This window comes from Phodopus roborovskii, unplaced genomic scaffold, assembly GCF_943737965.1.
Source record: "Phodopus roborovskii unplaced genomic scaffold, PHOROB, whole genome shotgun sequence".
Taxonomy (NCBI): domain Eukaryota; kingdom Metazoa; phylum Chordata; class Mammalia; order Rodentia; family Cricetidae; genus Phodopus; species Phodopus roborovskii.
Genome location: NW_026126525.1, coordinates 33,535,864 through 33,558,886, shown reverse-complemented (window position 1 = coordinate 33,558,886; position 23,023 = coordinate 33,535,864). Strand labels below are relative to the sequence as shown.

At 39.1% G+C, this 23,023-nt stretch overlaps 1 protein-coding gene across 5 annotated transcripts in view; it reads right to left on the bottom strand.

The window, feature by feature from the left end:
- Positions 1 to 23,023, bottom strand: part of Atp8a1 (ATPase phospholipid transporting 8A1) — a 215,289-nt gene that overhangs the window by 123,268 nt on the left and 68,998 nt on the right. For 4 of the 5 annotated variants that reach the window (XM_051198447.1, XM_051198445.1, XM_051198444.1 and 1 more), the window contains 8 exons: positions 22,884 to 22,953; positions 21,385 to 21,512; positions 16,845 to 16,956; positions 15,353 to 15,518; positions 13,304 to 13,431; positions 11,044 to 11,121; positions 9,784 to 9,872; positions 5,480 to 5,524 (listed from right to left, as the gene is read on the bottom strand). In XM_051198447.1, the coding sequence (XP_051054404.1) occupies positions 5,480 to 5,524; positions 9,784 to 9,872; positions 11,044 to 11,121; positions 13,304 to 13,431; positions 15,353 to 15,518; positions 16,845 to 16,956; positions 21,385 to 21,512; positions 22,884 to 22,953 (816 nt within the window). The remainder of the gene's footprint in view (positions 1 to 5,479; positions 5,525 to 9,783; positions 9,873 to 11,043; positions 11,122 to 13,303; positions 13,432 to 15,352; positions 15,519 to 16,844; positions 16,957 to 21,384; positions 21,513 to 22,883; positions 22,954 to 23,023) is intronic. The other variant, XM_051198446.1, reaches the window with a different exon arrangement.

Here is a 23,023-nt window from a genome sequence, read left to right as displayed (position 1 = left end):
GCTGTTTGGCAAGACTCCTCTAGTCAAAGGTTGAAGGACACACAGTCCCCTAGATGCCCCTCTGGGAACAGGTCTGTGGCCAGCCAGTCACTCTTGGACCTTGCTTAACCTCAAGTTTCTACTGCTCCCTGGTTTTGTGACCAAAGTCAAGTTATTCTCCCATGACCACATATGGTCCTATCTCAGGTCTCTGGACAGTTGGGTCTTCTTCCTGTCTTCCAGAATTACTACTATTATTACTTAGTGAACAGCTTCAAGGATGGGGTAAGGACTGGATCCAAGACTTATGAGGCCCTTGGCTGGGTACTTTTGTTTCCCACATGCAGGAACCTCCATAGGGAATGCTATGTGGCCTCGAGCTCCAAGTTCCGTAGCTCCTCCCCCTAAGCAGCAGGCCTTTGTGGGAACCTCACACACTGTTCTTGGGCAGCTCCTACTCACTCCCAGTCACTCTTTGGCAAGCTATCCACAAGGCTCTGTGTCTTGCCTTTCTTTCTTTACATCTCTCAGTTTCCTACTGGCATTCCTCAGAGTGGCTTGTTTCTTTTGCCTTCCTTAGAGTTAAGAGTGTGTTTTAGATTTTGTACCACTAGGTGGCAGGTCTTCCCTTCATGCCTTCGCTCTTGTTCAACTTTCTGCTGCCCATAAAACTTTCCAAGCTTTGAAAGAAGACTTCTTGCATTTTTCCTTAAGCTGTTCCAAGAAAGCAACAAGGACCACCAGGCAAGAGTGCTCCAGCCATAGTGAGATTAGGTGATGCTGTCAGGATAAACTGTACAGAAACACTTGGTGAACACTGCTAATCATTGTTCCAAAGATCTGGACTGACTCTTGGCTATGCTTATATTCTAACACCTAAAGCCACATAATAATTACCCATGGAAATGATCACAGAGAAACAGAGTCCTAGCTGGGCAAGAACTCCTCTTTCTACCCAAATGATTCAATTTTGAAGACAAAATAATCTCAATCCCAGGAGAAAGGTGTAATTTTCTCTCGTCAACACTTCAGCGATATGTGTTGATTAATAGCGTCTTGGAATCTCTTCTGTTTTGGAAATCAGCCATGGACACATGCTCCATGAGATACTGTGTGATGGGCTAGATGTAAAAAGCTACTGGAATAGCACTTGCACAGTATGCCTGGACAAGCTCACAGCCCACCATACAACCACTGTGTGGAGGTTGGTTTCCTGATTAGTGCTATGTCTCCTGAGCAACACAGGGTAGCGCTCCTTTGGCAGCATGAAGCAGTTTTCTGAGGCAATGAACAGGGTGGAATAAAGTTTGTTAGACTGGCATCCTCTCTGACCCTTTCTCTAACCTAGTGGACCATTCCTCCACAGCTGAAGGACTTTCTGGCCCCAGCAGTCAGAGCACTGATTTCTTCTTCTTCTTCTTCTTCCTCCTCCTCCTCCTCCTCCTTCTCCTCCTCCTCCTCCCCCACCTGCTCCTCCTCCTCCTCTTTTTCTCTTCTTCCTTTCCCCCACCAAGGGTCTGTAGTTCCATGATTTTAAAGATCCTGTTGGTTTGGAATCAAAATGGCTTGCTGGGAGATTTAAATTGTAGCCATGAATTTGTAACCCAGAGTCAAGTCCAAGAATTTGAATGGGTGATTAAATTCACTGTTTTTGCTAGATAATGACTGGTTTGTATCAAAGTAATGAGACTCAGTTTCCTGGGTGACTACAGGTATTTCTGAAGGCAATAACAAAAGAGGAGTTATAGAACGCTGTGTGAAAGTCTGCACCATTGAATAAACAGCCTGCCAAGGGGATTACTTTGAAGACTGACGCTAATGTAGGTGTGCACTAGATCGCATTATTATAAGGGCATGCCTGGAAGAATGGCTCAGCGAGCCTACCTTTTACAGCAGAGTAAATAAATGCCACTCACTCCACACACAATTATAGGCTAGAATGAAATGAGGAAATAACCACGCAGAAAAGAGAAACTAGTGTAAACTGCAGATGCTGTAATAATATCTCAAACCCTGAAATGACTGCAGGCAGGGCCGACATTAAGAAATTGTCTCTGGACGTTTGCCCCATTGTCATCTACTAGAAAAACAAGGACTGTATCCAAGAGTTAAGAGAAAAGGAATGATAATTGTAGAATTGTAGAGGCACAGGTGGGATGAAACTGGCCTAGAGCACACATTTAAAATTATTGACGGGGACATCTGCTGATTCTGCTTACGGGTAAACTTCCCAAAGGTGTGTGTGTGTGTGTGTGTGTGTGTGTGTGTGTGTGTGTGTGTGTATGAAAATAGTTATGGGTATATACAGTTCTTGAAAATAGACAGACCTTATGATTACATGGGTGTTGAAAGTAAAAGGTGGTTTTCTCTCTAATTCTTTAAATATTTATCATATCAATTTAGATAATGGTTTTTAATAGAAAGGAATTAGTCTGCAAGGTTCCATGCAAGTTGATGTTTTGGGCAGTAACAGGAAAACAATGCCAATTTTGGAGTGAGTGACTACATGATGGGAAGCCATTTTCTCAGCAAACCACCTATATTAATATATTTTAGAGAATTTCAGCTATCATCCAATCTTTAATAGCAAGAGTGTATATTTGAAAGGGCCGATGTATTATAAGGTTGCTTTTTGAACCAAATATAAACACGTAGTCTACACATGTGGATTTTCTTGACATTTTTGTACTGGGTGCCATTTCAAGCAGGACGATTAAACAAACGTACACAGCTCCAAGTTTGTTATGCGTCATTCAGTTAACTTATTTCCAAATGAAGCTGCCAAGCAGCCACTGAGGGGATGACTTCCAGAGTTTCAGTGACAGAGTCTTCCAGACTCTGTCCTGTGGAAGAGAGGAGCAACATGGAGGCATTGTCAGATACCCAGAGCACGGGGCTCTGCCAAGACCACATCTGATCTCGGTTTTCTCAGCCACAGTTAGATGAGGCAGGACAAATGCCCAGCTTTTGAAAGAACGGAGTCACATGTGAAGCTCCAAGCTAACTTTCCTCCACTCAGCCAGATGGCAGCCCTTCTACTTGCCCTTCCTTTGAAACTTCAGCAACTTTTCTGAAATAGATTTCAGTTAGGAAAACATTAAGTGAAACAGGGAGGGGAGGGACTTGAAATGCAAAGCTAAATTGTGCTCCAAGAGAAACACAAGCTCTTAAAGTCTGTAGGTGTGTGCTGTAACGGACACCCTTTGTAATCAGGCTCAGCTGGGCTCAAGGCTGGCTCCCAGGTCTGCTGGTTGGATTCTTGGGCAGAGTGCTCACTGGCAGTCTAAATCCTATCAACTTGAAAATGATCATGTCAAATATATGATGAGGAGCGAGAGCCACCAGTGCTAGCCTTTTGGCTAGAGCTCAGTTAATTTTCAAAGTTTCCCACTGAGGTAAGCGTTAGTGGTGACCACAGTCTTCCAATGAGGCCACTTGGGCAAATAGCAACCCGTTTGAAGGTCCGGTCAGAATCTGAACTTTAGTGGTCAAAACCCAGAGTTCATATGCATGGCCATTCCACTCGACCCTACACAGAGCCTCACAAAACTGTACCCCCACCTTTACAAGCCTACAGGTAAATACTTTACAGATGGAGAACCCAAGTATACAAACAGAGCACCTTTGCCATAAAGGTGACAAGTGTCTTTCCTGGTGTTTTTGTTTGTTTGTTTAATTTTACATATGGATCCCAGTTCCCTATCCCTCCCTCCTTCCCTACCTCCCTCTTTCCCACCCTCTCATGCCCCCCAACCACCCTCCCCTCCAGTGCCCCCCCCCACTTCACATGTAGGGTGATGCCCTCCAGTTGGGGTCATCTACATCTGTCCCGTCATTTGGAGTAGGGACTAGAACTTCTCTCCTGTCTCTAGGCTAAGGGAGTATCCCTCCATGGGGGATGTGTTCGCAAGGTCCTTTTGTGCACCAGGAATACATCCAGGTTCCACTGTCTGAGGTCCCTTAGACTGCTCAGGCCTTCTAGTGTTTAACTACTTTTAGATTCAACGACAAGTGAAAATATACCATTTATGAAAAAAAAAAACTGGAATATTTCATTTGAACTCAGATTTCCCCCAAAAGATACTTTATTTTATTTATTTATTTTTTTAAAGTCACTTATGGGCAAGCTTTAAGCAGACAGAATTCAGGTTGTGTTTTATGTGTACCTTTAACTTGTTTGAAGCTGTTTATATTCATAATCTGACTAGAAAATAAAGGGTTTAAAATGAGTAGGATTACGGTGCTATAGGCACAGCAAGAGGAAAGACACACAGGTTCTAAAAAGCACAAGGACTTTATTCAGATGGTAACTGACCACAAGTCAAAGAGCACCCACAGTAAAAACCGTAACTACAGAGTCACAGGACCAAATAAGTAGGGGTGTATGCTCCGCTTAGCTTGAATGACCAACCAAAGATAATGTGCTCTGGCACCCTGAGCAATATTAAGAGCTGGTTAGCTGTGACAGGTGTCAGACTGTATGGGAGGGAGCTCTGTGTAATTGACCGTACCACTTTCACATGAATGGGAGACCTGCCTCCATCAGTAGCCGTGTGCACTGACTGGGGTTTTACTAAAAACTCTTATCAAAGCTCTACTGAGATAAAGTCTAAGTGGGTTGAAAGCTTATTTTGTGACTGGACTTCAATTAACAGCAGTAATATAACTTAGTCACATAAAATCCGATAAATAAAAGAAAGCCTCAATATTCTCAAAAATCAATATTCTCAAAAAACCTTTAAAGAAATCAGAATTTCTTAAATTTTATTTGCTACCAAATCATGACAACTCATACAAATAACAAAATACACTAAATTTCCCTAGATAAAAATGTAAATGCATGGATGAAAGGATTTTAAAGTAAAACAAAACAAAATCCTAGAAACTTCCCATAGTAGTGAAATTAAACTGATAATATGCTAGCATTAATAAATCTAAACCGTTGCTGACATCGTGATGCATGATGTGAAATTCACAAAGAAATAATAAAAAGTAAAAAAAAAACCCTAAAATGAATTAATCTGCATTTACTGTTAACTGCGGGCAGCATAGTTCTAGAGCACTTGTATCTTCATTTTACAGCCTCCAAATAATGAACAAGGTAGAAGAAAACTTGTACTGCACCTTCATGGCCCAGCATTATCTGTTCGATAGCTCGGGCAGAAGGGGGAAGTGCTGAGCTAAAAACATAAGCAAGCTTTAAGAGCTGTAGCTGAGAGTTCATGGAGTTTTCCCTGCCTGGGCACTTTGGAATGGATCCGTACAGATTATAGATAAATAATATAAGGCTCTAGCAACCTTTAAAGTTTTAGAATATGTTTATGAAGGTTTTTCTATAGAAAATCCAAAGATATTTAACAAAGTTTGAGAAATACATGCCACAGAGCATCATCACCCAACAGCTGTGAAGACAGTTTCCTGTGTGCCCAGGGAAGCCTGGTTAACACAGCGACAGATACAACAGAACCTTTCAAGGAGACCAAAGTACCACATAGCTTACCATTCTTCAGGCGAGCACCCATAATCCTCAGGTTCGGGGACATGGCTTCAGGAGGAAGGACAGAAAGAGAGGGTAAAATAATCACAGAAAGGCTGGAAACACAAAACCGTGAATGAGGGAAGTGCTGAGAGGCGGGTTTCTAGAAAGTTAAGAAAATGAGCTTTTAGTTGGATCTGGAAGAATGGTAGTTAGTACAGTGAGCAGAACATGAGGATTCATGGTAACCAGGTGGACTTAACAAAGGTACTCCGTTTCCCAGAACTGACTAAAGCACAGAAGCCAAAGTTTAGTAATAAATATGTTTGACTATAGCTGTTTAAACATATGCTATAAAGCTAGTAGGAAGTCAATCATTTATATTTATAACCATAACAGTGTTTTAATGATACAAACATGCTAGTCACCTAGGGCACAATCACAGGCCAAAAAAAAAAAAAAAAAAAAAAAAATCAGAACTTTGACTGCCTTGAGACAGTAACTTCCTATGTGGGCATACGAAAGTACATGGTAACTTTTAATTGGATTTGTTTGATTAAATGGTACCACTGACATTTAAAATGGTCCATTCATCAAGTAATTTTTAACCTTGAAAGATGTTTTCTTCAAAATTTTAATTTTACCCACAAGCCCACTGAAGCATGGGGAAGATCCCCTGATACAATTATTCCAACTTGCATACAACACCCAAATACACATCAGAGTAGTTTTTTTTTTTTTCTTTTTCTTTTGTTTTGTTTTGAGACAGGGTGTCTTTGTATTGCTTTGGGGCCTGTCCTGGAACTAGCTCTGTAGACCAGGCTGGTCTCAAACTCAGAGATTCACCTGCCTCTGTCTCCCGAGTGCTGGGATTAAAGGTGTGCATCACCAACGCCTGGCCAGAGTAGATTTTCTTATTCCCCAGTTGTTTCCTTACATATAATAATTCAGTATTTCCCCTTTAAATTAGACTTTCTATAAATAGGTAGAGTTTAAAGTACATACATGGTTTTTGATGAATATAATAAGCTGCTAGAGCTTAAAGAATTCATTAACTCCCTAAATGCCTAGCCACTTTTAACCTAGCCATGACAAGGTCTACTTCCAAAACATTGCATTTCCTCTAGGGGCATCATTCCCTCTAATCTAGCAGTCACAATGAAAGGGATCCCTTTAGCCCACTATTCTTTCCTGTCAAGGGCATGTGTGTGTTGTTTAGGAGGAAGCACTTGCCCTGCCCATCCTGGGATGGATTTCCAGGAAAGGTGCTGACCTGTGGCAATGCACCGTGGAAATGGGCTCTAGTACCAAGAACAACCACTTGTGATTAACCTCAAAGTTTGGGCTCCTGTCCCTGCACTGTTCAGGGGAGTGCTACTAACTGTCCAAGCAGAAAACAATGTAAAAAAAGTCCTGACAGCTTGCATTGGTATTATACCCAGAGAAGGTCCTGAAAGTTTGCATTGGTATTGTTCCTAGAGAAGTTCCTGATGGCTTGTATTGGTATTGTACCCTGCCCATGGAGAAGGTCCTGACAGCTTGCATTGGTATTGTGCCCTTCTCATGGCTGCTTTCACACCAGCTCTGGAACTAGTGCTTCCTAAGTCATGAGGCTTACCAGCCCCTGAACATGAGGGCTACAGTGCCTGCCCCTGAGTCTAGTGCAGCTCTGTCAGAAGCTGAGTGCTGTCTAGAGGGTGGTGGGTAGCCGGTGACTTGTTTGTATGAGTTGCCATGGATACTATTGTCTCATAATTAATTAATACCTATTAACTCTTGTTATTTAGGTTTCTATTACTTAACAAAGAACCACCTGCAGAAGGAGGCAGATCAACATCTGTTGTATGTAAACAAAAGTTCATGGATGGCCACCAGATACATGAACTGACTATAATCTAGTCCTTAGGGCTAGGTGTATGATAACTGCAGATGTTCCTAGTGAATCTCTCCTTAGAGTTGTAGAATTTCCTACCAAACATGCTTCTAAAAAAAGCTGCAATGTAAACTATTCCCATACTAAAGTCAGTACAGATAGTCTTTAAGAATCTTCATCTGTTTTACCCAAAGGAAAAGGGTAAATAATTTAACACTAATAAAATCTCTGGTCCCCCAAATAAAAATAAAACAAAACAAAAAAAAAAAAACTGTTCAGGTTACTTAATAGACTGTTGTTTGTTGTTGTTGTTGTTTTGTTTTGTTTTTAGCCCCAGGGAGAGTATAGACTAAATTGATGACAAGTATAGGATATAAGGAAAACTCTTCAAATCTTCACAGTCACAGTCAACTGGCTGTGATAACACAGGCATCCCCATATTGTAACCTGCACACTGACACTTTTCTAAGTGCTTAAAGGTATAACTTCTAGATTGTAGCAAGTTAAATTTATAAATGACAACAGTTTATGTATATTTAATTACAGCTTTCCCATAAGATAATCTAAGAAAAAAACCCAGTAAGTATAAACAGAGGCATCTTTACTACAAAGCTGATGGCTGTGAAATGTCATTGCTGGCAACTATGTATCAATCTTTGAATTTCATTGTCTGTCATAAATTCAAACAGACAAGGTTTGAGGCAAACCTTAAGTGAAACAAGAGGAACTTTATTAAAACTAAATTCTGAAACACTGGTGTTAAATACACTATCCATACAAAATTTCAGGATACAGGAGAACTAACTACAAACTCCACTGTTGGGAGATTCACAGCCCTTACCTTCTAGCTGATACAATGAGACAGCACAGGAATTTACTGAGAGCCCAAAGAAGGATGAGCTGTAAACTGCAAACTTACTTGTTGGCATCTAAAATGTGTTACTTTCTCTTGTTTTGTCATTTCCAGAGTGTCTGATGGGGATGAACACTGGGATATCTTCTGCACTAACTCCTCATGTTTAACAGAATTACAGTATAAATGGGAACTTGTGTAGGTTCCTGTAACCCAGGAGGATTCAGAGGAAAGCCCATAGTAAGGTGGCTGATTGTGACTCCTCTGTGTGTCAGCTGTGGGATCAGGTAGCAAGGCTACCCTGTTGATAGAAACATGTGGTCAGTAAAAGTCAGTTTCTCCAAATCCTTAGTATATCACCAGGCCTCTACAATGCTGACACTCCAGTAATCGATAAGGATAAATGAGGCTGGAACTTTATTCAATAAGGGGGAGGTGTGGCTCTGGGAGGAGCTGAAGTGGGAGTAGATATGATCAAAATACATTGCATGAAATTCTCAAGGAATTCATATATGAATTTATATGTACATAAAATCACACTGAGAGCTTTGGGCACTAACACAAATGTACAAGCCCTGTGTGATGCTGGGAAGTAGCTTAACTAGCTGAAGTGTGGCTTTCAGTATTCTGGAAAGCATGAAGAATGTCCTGCTCCAGGAAAAATTCTGGGGATCATGGGGGAGTGCTATTTTCTCTGAGAACTATCAGGCTTCAGATAAAGAGAAAAAAAAAATTTACAAATTTCTTCAGTGGAAAGCCATCCACAGGAAAAGCCTGTATCCACAGGTTGAAGTCGTTTTGAATAAAACTCTCTCCTTCCCTCAGAAACAAGCCTATCAGGCTCTGCTCTTGTTCGCAGAATAATACATTTAGTTTAAAATGTTTTCAAAATTGAACACCCCTTTTCCACTGACTTGCTGCTTAAAGGTAAAGTATGAATGAAAATAGAGTGTGCAAGCCAGCAACACCCAAAGCAAGTAATGTAATTAAGACATCAATATTTACTTGCTGCACTGAGGTAAGGATAGTTGCAAAATTTGCTAAGGCCACTCAACCAGAAGGAGTGTGTCTCTGAATAGTTTAGAGAAGCATAATTATAACAAGAAATAAATTAAATGGATGCCACACCCAATCTGAAGGACATTAACACTTCTGTTCTCCAGAGTGAAGATGCTCATTTTCCTACCTCCTTCCCATCATCAGAATTTTAAATTGCTCTGTGACTACAGAGGGGAGACATGACAAAAGGTAAAACAAGAGTAATTGTCAAAGCAATGCAGTATTACTTAGGACAGACCAAGGCCTCACTACAGCGTCTTCACACATCTCCATTGCACCTTGGCTTGGGGCCAGATGGAGACCTTAAAAACCCTAAACTCTAAGAACTGCCAGTTAGTCTCTACCCCATATCATCTTCCGAGGAAAGCAAGACCAGCTGTAAAATACACAATCGATCCACCCCAAAGTAAAAAGAACTGCTTTCTAGATAAAAACAAAAACAAAAAACTCGAACCCTCCTTGCACAAGAATTTCCAAATATTGCAAACGTATGGCATTAACTAAATGTGTATGTCATACACCAAGTAACGGGAACACACTCACCCATAAGCCACGCCTGCGATGGTACACTTCTTAAATTGCATCACATTGCATGTCAGGGTCCCAGTTTTGTCAGAAAATATGTATTTAACCTACAAACAAGTTTAAAATCCTAATTAATATTTCAGGGCTTTAAAATGTCCATCTTATGCATATCAGGCAAGCGCCTACACATGAGTTGTATCCATCCTGCTCAGAAATTTTTTAGAGAGGGCAGAAAATGTACTTATATAATACTTTCTTTAAATGTCAACTTTGTTATACTGTGGGGATAGAATGGCTGCTAGAATGGCATTCACTACACTCTTTAAGGAGAAATTCAGCTCTTTTAGTATTTCAGTGATCAATTCTTTTATATACAGGAATTAATATGTATTAGAAAAACTAGAGTCAGAGAGAAATCTGCTGCAGGAAAATCTGAATTTCTGCAGAAAGTTTCACTGCTGTTTTCAAACATACATAGCACGAATACCTAACCAGCATTTCTCAATATAACAGGAAATTCTAGGGTTGGCAATAGCTTGTGCAGTTAACTTCAGATGCTGTCTAATTTAGTAAGGAACAGTATAATCTGTTCTGAATGCAATTTGAATAGTATGAGTTGGAAAGTAGAGGAGGAAAAAAAAAAAAAACAACTCCCTTTTCAGCTAGTACCCATAAATGGATTGTGAATATATATTCACATAACAATGCTTTAGTTAATGAAGGATGCATGCATGATGTAGACATCACAAGACTATATTGCTTCCTGAGGCCATAGTTGTTAGCATGTGGAAGTTCATTTTAGGATGTTTACATAAAGATGACATCACCTGACAATGCACTGCTCAGAACACAACCCTGAGTGATGCAAAGCTGTATGTATTAATGAAGTGTGAGTTATAAATCTAATCCAAATTCCTATTTGACTAGATTCATACAACTTTCACTTTTCCTCCCATCTGGATGAAAGTTACGAACAATTCCTTTACTATTCTTATAAGTCAAAACCAGCCAATACCTTACATCTAATTTTTTAGGACTACCTCCTAAAAAATACACCTAGGTTTGCATATTATCTTGCCTTGAAAGAAAAATCTGCTTTAGTGTCTTAAGACTCTACTCTTAAATATGAACACTGTATTTTAGGCATCAACAAATGCATTTATGTGGATTATTCACACAATGGAAAATGAAGAGATGCTACTTCATCTGAAGTCAACACATAAGGCAGAAATTCTACCAAACTTCATTTCTGATTCAGCTGTGTCAGTAAGAGCTTACCTGGCCAAGTTCTTCATTCAGATTAGATGTCCGGGCCATTGCAGCAGTGTCTGTGGGCTCGTAGTGCATGTCTAGATCCTACAAATAAGTAAGTGACATCCTTGAATACAAAGTACTGGGGGACTGGATCAGTAAAAGAAATGACTTTGTTCTTTCGTGTTTCACAAGTCACCATTTGACAGCTGAGCTCTGTGTAATCACTCTAGTTCCTTGCTTTCAACATGACTCTATGTGGTATGTGTCCTGAAAAGCATTCAGCAGGCAATGGTTCACTTTCATTAGAACAGGAGAATATGGTGGTGAGATCTTGTTTGCAGAGACAGAGAGTTTACTCCCATTCTTCATTCTCAATAAACTTAGCCTCCAGTCAGGGTTAATTTAATACAATAAACACAAAGTGCTCCCTAGAGTAATGCGAGGTAGCTGTTAATGATATTTGCTAGAAAGGCAGTTAATGTTTTCATATAGTTAGCTCTTCAAGCAATAGGAAAAGTTAGCTAAGTGAGCACATCTGGTTGAACTTCTCATGCTAAATTTCTTTTATTTCAAGTACTTGACAGTCAATCAAAAGAGGTATAATTTTATATTTCTTTGAACTTGCATTGTACCTAGTGACCATGAAGTCTGACCCCGATGTCCAACCCCATTATCGAAGAGTTTTTACAGCAGAATACTGTATTAACAAGTCAAGGTTGTAGTTTGTTGGGTTTTACATCCTCCTGTCTCTGTTTCTAGACCAGGTTTTGAGTTTCCATGTCATGTTGGAAGACAGACAATTGCCAAGTGAGTCATGTTGAGAGAGGAGAAGAGACGGCTCTCACACAGATTATTCTCGAAGCCATATGAAATGAAGACAGGAGGAAAGGAGGGACAGTGTGACAAAAATAGGTGTGACAGGACAGCTGAGGTTAAATGTTTTCAAAGCTACCATTCAGAAATCCATACTGCATTGTTATATGAACATACAGTTGTTCTAGACAAAGGGCCAGAAGCAGAATCCAAGAGACAGTTATTGTTCTCATTTCCACCCAAGGAGGAAGCTGGCTTGTCAAGGCCATCACAAATCTCTGCTAGTTAAGAAGGTGCTTAAAAAAAGCAAGAGCCTGCCAGGCTTACTCAACACTACCATTATGTAACTATTCAAAACCAATAATAGCTTTTGAATCTTACACAAAAAAATAAGGGCTTCAGTAGCCATTTGATCTTCACAGTGCATTTGCCTTATTATTTATGTGAATGAGAGCCCTTCATTAACTTCATATTATCTGTATATATGTCTCAATTCTTCAGCACATACTTCCTGTGGAGAGTGAACTATGCCCACTGATCATTTCAAATTCCTGAATTACACTGATCTTTTACCAAAGACAAGAAAGAGGCAATATTACTCACCACAAGAAGACAATGAACAAATACAAACGTATCTTTGGTTATATTTTTAAACTCCCAATATTGTTCATATCAAAAGCTTTAAGATGAGTTTGGAACATAAAAAGTATAAATAAAATTTCTCAAAAAAAATCAACTTTTTGGCAAATTATGCCTGGAGATATAATGCACGCAAATTCATTAATGTTAACTAAGATAAAACTGAAAGAACAAAACAATATTTGATGAAAATATATAGAAGACAGGTGTTTAACACATATCACCAATATTAAAACATCAATGTAGTAAATAATTCAAATGGAAAAACCATGCTCACTGAAGTTATTTACATTGTCAAAAATGAACTAGATGGATGAAAAAATTCCTCAATCATGTTGGCATAAGCACAGTTATGTGCTTATAAAGCCCTTTGCCATGTAAACAGATTCCCGAGTTGTACAAATACTGTGAGATTCAGGTAAAACGCCTTGTCGTTGTCATGTAAGTGTCCAGAAACAGAGTTCCAGGAAGCCCAGTGACTAGACAAAGTTGCTTCTGTGGTAAATTATGAGACTGATTCTACAAGATAGATATTACCATTCCAAACACAGGGTATCTTTCCTCTACAGACACTGTGTGTTCCCAAACAGGTTTCCTGAACTAGACACCAGTTTTCCTCAGGATGTCTGGTGTAACCATTTTGCCTGATTCTGAGAACATGTTAAAATTATATTAGGCTTAAAAACAACAAAAACAACATATAACTGAGTCTTACAGTTTTTGTTTTTGTTTTTAACCTCCACGGATCAAAAGACCCTATCAGAGTAAATTTTTTAAAAAAGACAAAAATACATACTTAGGAAGTTGGCATATTATACAAATTCATACTTACCCAATTTATGAAATATGCCTGGGTAAACTTTACCACTTCTAATGTAACCAACAAGCTGATAGGAATGAGGTTGTTGAAAAGGATAATGAAAGTCAAGAAGTTCAGTCCGAAATTATTAGCGCCACCATCTGTTGGGAAGGAGGGAGAACATCCTTTACAGTTTTATATCTGCAGTAAGAAAACCTGAGCACAAGAATTTCCTATATTATATAGCAAGTCTAGACAAGCCGAGGGAGACTTTGCTAAGAACATATCCTGATTCTCAAACACCTCCTTCAGTGTTGAATCAAGTTTAGTCATCCTCTCGAGAGTCTCTCATCAGGGAATTCAACCAACTCTAGACTAAAAATTTCTGTCTGTACTTAATGTGTATAAACTAATTATTCCTTAAATAATACAGTATAATAAGCACCTATGCAGAATACACTTTGCATCATGCATATTAAGTAATCTGGATTTGGCTTACAGTATATGACAGAATACACACAGTGCAAACAATGGGTCATTTAAAATAAATGGCTTGGGCATCTGTCAGGTTATGAACCTTTCCTGATGTCCTAGCACCAAGTTCCAAAGACATAGAGCTACAGTTGTATTTGTATTCAACAGTTAACCCTATTAAGACCCCCACAGTGCTCTTTAAAAATGAAAGAAACCTGGCACCTTTAATCCCAGCACTAGGGAGGCAGAGGCCAGTGGGTCTCTGGAGTTCAGCCTGGTCTACAGAGTGAGTCCCAGGACAGCCAGGGCTTCACAGAGAAACCTTATTGGGGAAAACCAGGAGTGAAAGAGAAGTGCAGAGTGCTCTAGCTATTGGTATTGTAAATCGTGCTCTTATAAGGAAGTTCAGAGACATTAGGAGGATTGAAGGTTTGTAAATGCAAGTTTTCAATTGGATGGAACCACTTCTATGTTAATTCTTAAAAGCATTTTCAGACTAAAGCGTGGGTTGAAAGCAAACCCAATAGCAACTGGAATAATCTAGTTGTAAGAATACTTCTTATTTTTCCAGTTCAGGTCTCTGGGAGGCCTTGTGCATGGACTATAGGATATATACTGAGCTGTATCCTTAGCTGCAGGAACATTATTCATCTCTAGGTAAATTAGTCTCCGAAGTAAATTAACTTCTTCCTCTTCAATAAGGAAAATGAAACAGGGAAGACTTAAATATTGTAAGGAATATACACAAATTGATTACAGCAATAACATTTTTTAAGCTGAAATAATAAATCAACAACTGTAAATAATTTGGAATAGCTGCAAAGCTAACTAAATGTAATAAAAAGTTAGATAAATGTAATAAAAATAACTTTAAAATATTTTTTTGTTGTTATTGTTTTTCCTATAAGATTTTTACTGGAATTTGTTTTCACACTTTGGGGATATTAAGTATTTACTGACTAAGTATTCATCACAAGGAAATGCAAACTCACTTCCTAGAAATACCCAGAGGGGATACATTAATACCAGAACAGCAAGAGAATACACGTTCCAGACGGAAGCTATTAAAACTGCTTTCCCTGGAACAAGATGAACGATTTCATAAACCTTCTGCTATTGAGTTCAAAGAAAAGCACATTAAGAAAGAAAGAAAGAAAGAAAGAAAGAAAGAAAGTAAGAAAGAAAGAGAAAGGGGGAAGGGAGGGAGGGAGGCAGGGAGGGAGGAAGGACAGCGCGTTCAGTTCAAACATTTTTAAAGCATGTAAATCATGTTTTCATAATATAATCAATACGCATAATTTCTTCCACACATAATCTCTTTTCACAAGTTTAACTGCCACATTTAATATATTTTACAGGGCAGTTTTTATTTTGTGTATCATGTTAATGGTTATATTTATAGAGCATTTTATATTACTATGGAGTGGAGGCATGTTTTTAAGTATTTTGAAGTTTTGAGAACCTAAATTTTACTTGTTTTTTTTCTAGAAATCTAGTAAAAAATAAAGATAAAACCTCCAGCTATCTTAGCTACAAGTTGTCTTTTCAGAAACAAATGCAGATTTAACTTAAAGGGGAAAATAAGCAAGCCAGCACATCACTGCTCACAGTGTAGATGGAGGTACCAGTCTTTCCCAGAATGCCTTCGATTCCAAATGGCTGAGCCCACAGAACAGATAAGAGACATGGCAATTAAGATGCAAAATAAAATCAGAATTTGCACATTTGTAATCCGTTCCACATTGGAGAGTTTAAGTGGCGGACTTGTGGAATTCTGTAAAACAAAACAAAACAAATGGTAAAAATTGCACAATTTAGCATTGCTTACTTAGTATTTGATGAGGGTGACACAGTCACAACCAGTATTTGGATTTGAGCTGGAAACTGTTCCAAACACATGACAAGTATAATAAGGTGCCCATGGCTGTCACCTTTTTTTCTTATGATCACTATACCATGTACACATTTTTCTAGGTTGTAAAATAAGGAGAGAAAGAAGGGGTGGGGGTAAAACTCATTTTGCAGATTGTGTCAGGCAGGTTAAGATGTACTTGGCTACTTAAGCAAACAAGGTCTTTCCAAAGCATCTACTTCGTGCCTCTGCTTAGAAAAGAGGCAGGGGAAAAAGGCTCATGGCCCTGTAAAAACCTCAGCATCTAAAGGATCTCTAGTGCCATTTAGCAACTGTCTTACTGCATACAGCAGTAATTCAAGTCCTACCATCTATAATCAGTAACAGAGAACTGGGTGCAGCAGCAGGATGGCTTAGGAGGTAGAGACAGGAGGTCTGAGAAGCAAGCCTGACCTATGCAACAGAGGACAAGGGTGCTTCTCTGCTAGGTGAGGTGATTGGGTAGTTAAGGTAGACTGGTGCTAACCGAGCATCCTCAGGACAGGAAAGGAAATCCCTCATAACCAGTTTAAATGATAGAATATACAGTATGGCCAGGGTAGGTGCACTACCAACCATCTCACTTGTAATGACAGCATCTTCACAGCTATATGATGTACAGGGACACTTGGTCCTTGGAGTGGAACTCCAATTAGTATTTCAAAGTGAGTTTCCTATACTTGTCACACTACTGAATATAGAATGTATTACAATGTACAGATGAAGCTCCCATGGGTGTATAGAAACATCAGGATAGTAGATGGCAAAAACAGCCTTGTACAGAAATGCCATGAAAAAAAATGGCTGCTTATACTTTTCTTTAAATTTTATGAAAAAGATCCAAGTTTAAAACTTGATCAGTGCATTATAATAAAAACATGATACAGATATTTTAATGCAGACACTCTTATACAGGCAACTTGAAGTGACCACTAGTTGGAAAATGTCATAGATTAACACACACCACCATTCATTGGGTGTTGATGTATCAGGTGACCTTGGGCTAAGTTTCTCAGTGTTTCTATGTGCAGCGAGCCTTCTTACTGGGAAGGGATTTCAAGATATTGTCCATCTTGTTCCCAATATGGGTGTGTGGTGTAAGGGTAAGGATTATCCAATGGCAGATCTGTTCTGTTTGGTCCAAGTGCACCATGAGTAATGAATCATGAATTTCCAAAAGACTTAGTCTCAAAAAGATAAAAGTCCCACCTGCATCAGCTTGGTGTCATGTCCTGTGTAAACAACTATCCCATGGACCCACTGAGTATTTCTTAACTGAGCACCACGTAGAAGAATCTGGTCTGCTCCCAGGGGAACAGTGCTATGAAAGATTATGTCAGCATTAAAATTAACATTGTCCACAACGCTCAAGAAATACATGGTCAATACACAGCCATCAAAGTCTCCACTATTAAATCTTTATTTTTGGAAAGGAAGTATTTTTTTTTTCTACCAACAATGATAATTTTCAAATATAAGTATTGGGAAGAAGTAGGTTTTACCCTTAACACCATACTGGCCATTTCCTATAGCTTTACTCTCCCTGGGGAATATAAGTGTACCCCAAATATTCTAAAGCTGAAACTCCAACCCCCACAACTGTGATGACATCTGCAGCCACATCTTTATGAGGCTATTAGTTTTAGGTGAATCCATGGGGGTGAAGTGACTAGTGCCCTGATAAAATATCTGAGAGATGGCTCTGTCATATAAACATACACAGCAAAGACATTATTTTGCCAGATACAAAGATGGCCTTCATCAGAGTCCAGTCATGTTCCTTTATTTCCATTATCCAGATGGCAAGAAAAACAAATTTGTAATGATAAAACTGACTAAGTTCTATCATCATCGCAGTTTGAGCAAGCAAATATACTACCTCAAATAGCAAGCAATGTTTGACTTAAGTTTACACAAAGTTTGGAAGGGGTGGAGCTAAAATATCTGTTCCCCACTCTCTCAAGAAACACACACACACATACACACACAATTTAAGTTATAAACAACTTTGTATACAAACAGGGCTCAAAAACTACACAAGGTAAAATAAACCCAATACTCACTCTATATTCTGGTACTACCATCCCCATTCTGAAATAAGTGCCTAGACCTGGAGCCTTACAGTATTCATTTTACAGGGTTAGTATCTGTTTTCCCAGAATTGCTAACATTCCCAATACACAGTAATCATTTTGAAGCCATTTGCTTTTAGCCTTTTAGCCTCATTTCCACAAATGAGGCCAGGTTGGGTCTGTGTGTGTGTGTGTCCTCTAAGGCTTTGTGGTACCCTTTGTGGTACATTATTGGGTGCTCAAAACTTGAAAAAGACTCAAGAGTATGATGGCACTATTACAGATGTGTATTGATTGAGTCGGTTGACAGAAATGGAAGATCCAAAATCAAATGGCTCAAAGATTCCTAATAACCAAGGTTTTCATTTAACAAGAAATTAATGTTAAAAAAAAAAGCCCCAAACAAAGAAAATATACTTCAAACTTCTAGTAAAAGAAGGAAGTCATTTTCAGTGGACCTATAAAGAATATAGGTATTTCTGGTGGGCTTAGGTGGTTCAGTCAGCTTCTAAGGCTAGAGATAGCTTGGGCATTGGACCTCTTTTCAGGAAATATATTCTCCTGGCTCACTGAAATCAATCCAGATGTGTGGGTTAGAATGGCCCCTGCAGGAGTCCTCAGGAAACAGTAGATTTCAGCTCCCATCATTTACATCCAACAGCAGTCCTTAGGGCCCACTGGGATGGGAATGAAGTTTAGGCCATTTTGTGAACGCTTATGAAATGCCTGAGGACTGGTTATTTTGTATGAAAAAGAGGGTTATTTTTGAGTCAATCTGTAGTCACTACATTGGGGGTTGAGTTTCCAGTATGTGAACCCTTTAAGGGACAAAACCATATTGAAACCACAGAAGTCTCTTGTATATAAGTCAATTTCTGGAGTACATTTTGGGATTGGGGTGGGGTAGGGGCCTTGAGGCTAAAGCAGGTTCCACAAAGTACTTGAGAAGTTTCTGGATTTTGCTCAAGGGCACATGTATATCTACTGCTCCTCACCTATTTAATTGGGCTCAGTATCATATCTGACACACATTTATTGCTCCCCACTGTCCCCTATCCTTCCGGCCACCCTTGAAGTACCTGCCTCACTCATTCATTTCGACCTTTCTGATAAAATTAAGCATATTATAAAACTCCAGTTTCTTAAATCTTGGCACCATCATCTAAAGTTTTCTTCGTGGCATGGATTTGCTTGGCACCAATCAAAGAAAAGCTGGAAAGGAATGGAAGCTGGCCAGTTAAAAATGTCAGACTTAAGAAATGATACTTATACAAATGGCCAAATCTATCAGTAGTCTATAACCATATGTTCAAGGAAAGATTACTTTGAAAATTTTAGAATTAACAATTACCTCAAAGAGCATAAGAAAGTTTTGGTGGATTAGATCAGAGTGTTAGTCCATGGTATATGTCATATGTCATTTACTTAGTTCCTTATTTAATTCTTTAATCATTCATATCCCAATAGTGAGAACATGGACAACATTCCCCTAGGCTGGTTGAACCAGTATATCTAGCTGATGCTTACCTGGCCACCACACCTATCTGGTAGACAAGGCCTATTGTGTAGAGGAGGTAGGACTAGAAGGGGAGGAATGAAGACAGGGAACAGAAGTGGGGCAGAAAATACCCCACCCTTCTTGCTGGGTTCTACCTCAATTTTTTGCCTTAGATTGCAATAGAACTCCTTGATAAAAAAAAAGCCTACACTTGCTATAGCCAATTCTTCTCCATGATGTCAGGCTCAACCTGTTCTAATCAAGGGCCATGATTTCCATTCAATAGATCCAAATGTTAATGTTCAGCTACATTGTAGTTGGTTACTGGTGACAGCTGACCCAACTTTGTTCCTCCCTCTCTACTTGGAAGTTTCTTCACTTTTTCTTGGTTTTTATTCCACAAATTTGGTCTCTAGTCCCTGCTCTTCTCAACCTTCAAACGCTAGACGGTCCTTGGGTCTTTTAATTTTTCTGTCTACTTGTTCAATTTCAATGATTTTTTCCAGCCCCAGTGAGTTTAAATTTCTATGTGCACTACTCTCAAAGTTCAGACATTTATTCATAAACTTATTAAGTCCAAACATAAAGAGATGACGTTTCTCCTTTTTAACTTGCTCATGGATCTCAAGTTTGTTTAGAACACCTTATAATGGCCCACAAAGTCGGATGTGGTCTGGCCTATTATTATCTTTTGGCTTTCTCCTCAGTTTCTCTTCCTTCAATCACAGTGATTTGCACGATTTCTTCTGTCCAGAATTCTCTACTTCTGGATATTCAAGTGACTAAACTCTTAACCTCCTGATCAATATTGTTCAAATGTCACCTAAAGAAGTCTGACTTCAATTACCCTGAGAGATTTCTTCCTAAGAACACTTCCTTATCTAAGAGATTTCTTCACCTCTTGTCCTATGCTATAAAATTTTCTTATTTATTCCTTTATTTCTGCCCTTCACATATTTACCAAAAGAAAGTAAGTTCACAAAATCCTACAGCACAATGTTTACATACTGACATTCAACCTTTAATATTGTGGTATGTAGGATATTTGTTTCTTGGGAAGGAGGTGACTAACTCTTGAAATTTCTGCACACATGGGCTGGAGAGATAGCACAGTCAGTAAATTGCTTACTCTGTAATCATGAAGACAGAGCTGGATTCTCAGAATTCATAATAATGATGGTGATGCTAGATATTAGTGTGTGCTTGTAATTCCAGCACAGGAATGGGGAGACAGGAACATCCCTGAGGCTTTCCCAATTAGTGAGTTCACACCAGTGCAACACCCTGATGGAAGACAAGTTGGCTGGCTCCTGAGGAATAACACCTGAAGCAGACCTGTGGTCTCTACATGCACATTTTTTACACACACACACACACACACACACACACACACACGAGTTCTGCTTTTGTGACTGGGACTGAAACCTTAAAAAGGATGCCTGAGGGCTTCCACCATGCAAGGACACAGGGCACAATATTTTCTTACCAGACACCAAATTTGGTGACTTGATCTTCCAGACCTAGGAGGAGCAGTGGATTTCTGCAGCTCATCGATTTTTGAATTTGAGGTATTTTTGTTAGCATGAATGAATGAATGAATGAAAACACAAAGGCAAGATATCTGATTTGCTTACTGTGGCCTATGTAATATTTGTAAATGGTCTAGACTATCAGATATGTATTGAATTTTAACTGCATGAGTAAGAGAAATGATAACAAAGTGGTAGGAAAGCTGAAAATGAGGTAGCAATAATATTGACCACAGATAATAGCATGGCCTAGAAAAAAAAAAGCATATAGAATTATACACTAGAATTAGACAGAAGAGATTAAAAAAAATAACTGGCTGATGTGGTATAGTCTGAACTCTTTGAGATATCCCAAGATCATAGGAATGGATCATGGTCATGGGCATTGGTAAGAATCTCAGTGAAAGAACCAGCCACAGGCTATTTAACCACCAAAGAAAATCCCAGAACCCTGGAATATCACTGACAACATCTAACTGCCAGCCCGACAGGTATCTATGGGGAGAGTCAGGATTTAGCCTCCTACTAAAAACGTATGAGTTGGAAAACAGACAAGCTTAAAACAAAAGTTGCAAGTGAGCATTCACACTTAAGAGTAGAGGAAAATCATTTGGGGTCCAGGGTGACATGGTGAATCTGAATTTACCTACCCATGTCCATCAAGCCTTATATTCCCAACAAAATCGTAGAGATGCCGGTTTGGGCTTTCACACTCAATTCTGCCAGAAATTGTCATCAAACTGTCAATGTCCTTGATATCCGATGTTGCTGGTAAGCCCTGTTGGAATATTTCCAAATAAACAGAGTATTTTAAATAAGTACTGTGAGGGTGGGGCACTCTCCATGGTCTTAGAGGCAAGGGATCTCACTATTTTGCAAGTAATTCTCTTCCTTTACACAATACTGTCATGATAGGGGATGTCCTTCTATATCCTGTGAATATATGTTTCTCTTATTGGTTAATGAATAAAGCTGTTTCGGCCAATGAACAGGCAGGCTTTAGCCAGGCAGCAAGTATAGGCAGGGCTACTGGACAAAGAGAATTCTGGCAAGAGGAATGCAGACAGTGTGGAAGAGATGCCAGGCAGCCACTGAAGGTGAGTGTTACAGGGGACAGAAACTCTCTACACTGTTAAACTATACTGCAGAGGTACCTTCCTATCAATGTGAGCTTGGACTTTCAGTACAGAATAATATAACCTTTATGAAAGCTCTAAAGTACCCAGACCAAGTAAAAATTAGTATCTGCTGCTGTACAGTCTCTGATTCCTGAGTTTAAGGAAGGAGATGAAACATGGGCATGGTCTGTAATAAAGGAGAGCAGTTTGTCTGCCCTTCCTCTTTTTCTCCTTCACTTACTCCCTTCCTCGTTGGCAGGGAGAGCTTCCAAGCACTTCTTCACTCACCTGGAGGGGACAGGCACTGAGAGCATCCATATTGGCCACCTGACTTCAGTTTCCCCATGACATCCAGTTCTACCATAGCCCAAACACCACACTGACATTGTCGTCATCCAGCAAGAAGCCAGTGTTATGTATTTTAACCCTGCCCCTTAAAGCTTTTTTAAAAAAAGCCTATAGTTGTTTTGTGCAACTTTTCATAATATGAAAAGCAAATATAGAAATATAAAGTAATTCAAACCCCCAAGATAAATGTGTCTGAAGAGCACATTTATATACATTTGTATAATTTGGCTTTTAAGCATGGCAAACCCAATAGTAACTGGAGCTAAGAAAAATAAATTAACTTAACACACTAGCACTCACAGAGGCAGGTGGATCTCCATGAGTTTGAGTCCAGTCTGATCTATATAGTGAGTGCAGGCCAAATGGTACATTTGTATATTCTCTCTCTCTCTCTCTCTCTCTCTCTCTCTCTCTCTCTCTCTCACACACACACACACACACACACACACAAGCATTAAGAACTACTACTATTATTATTATCATCATTCAGCATTGACTATTATATAAAATAGTTAAAAGTATTATGAATAATATTTCATGATTGGTCATATTTAACCCACAATAATTAATTCTGTCAGTTTATGGAACATTTCTCACAATGGTTCAAAGAGAAAATAGTGATTAGACAGAATCACTTAGACATTCTTAAATATATATCATAAAGCATTGACAGTAGAACTTACTTGTCTAATTTTCAAGTTTGTTTCACCATCTAAGTTGGATGTCTCGATGTAGCACATGGCCTGGGGCTCACTGTTATTTGCAATTGAAAAATACAAAGATTCAGTTAGGGAAGGAAAGGAAGACACCAAGTACAATTGAT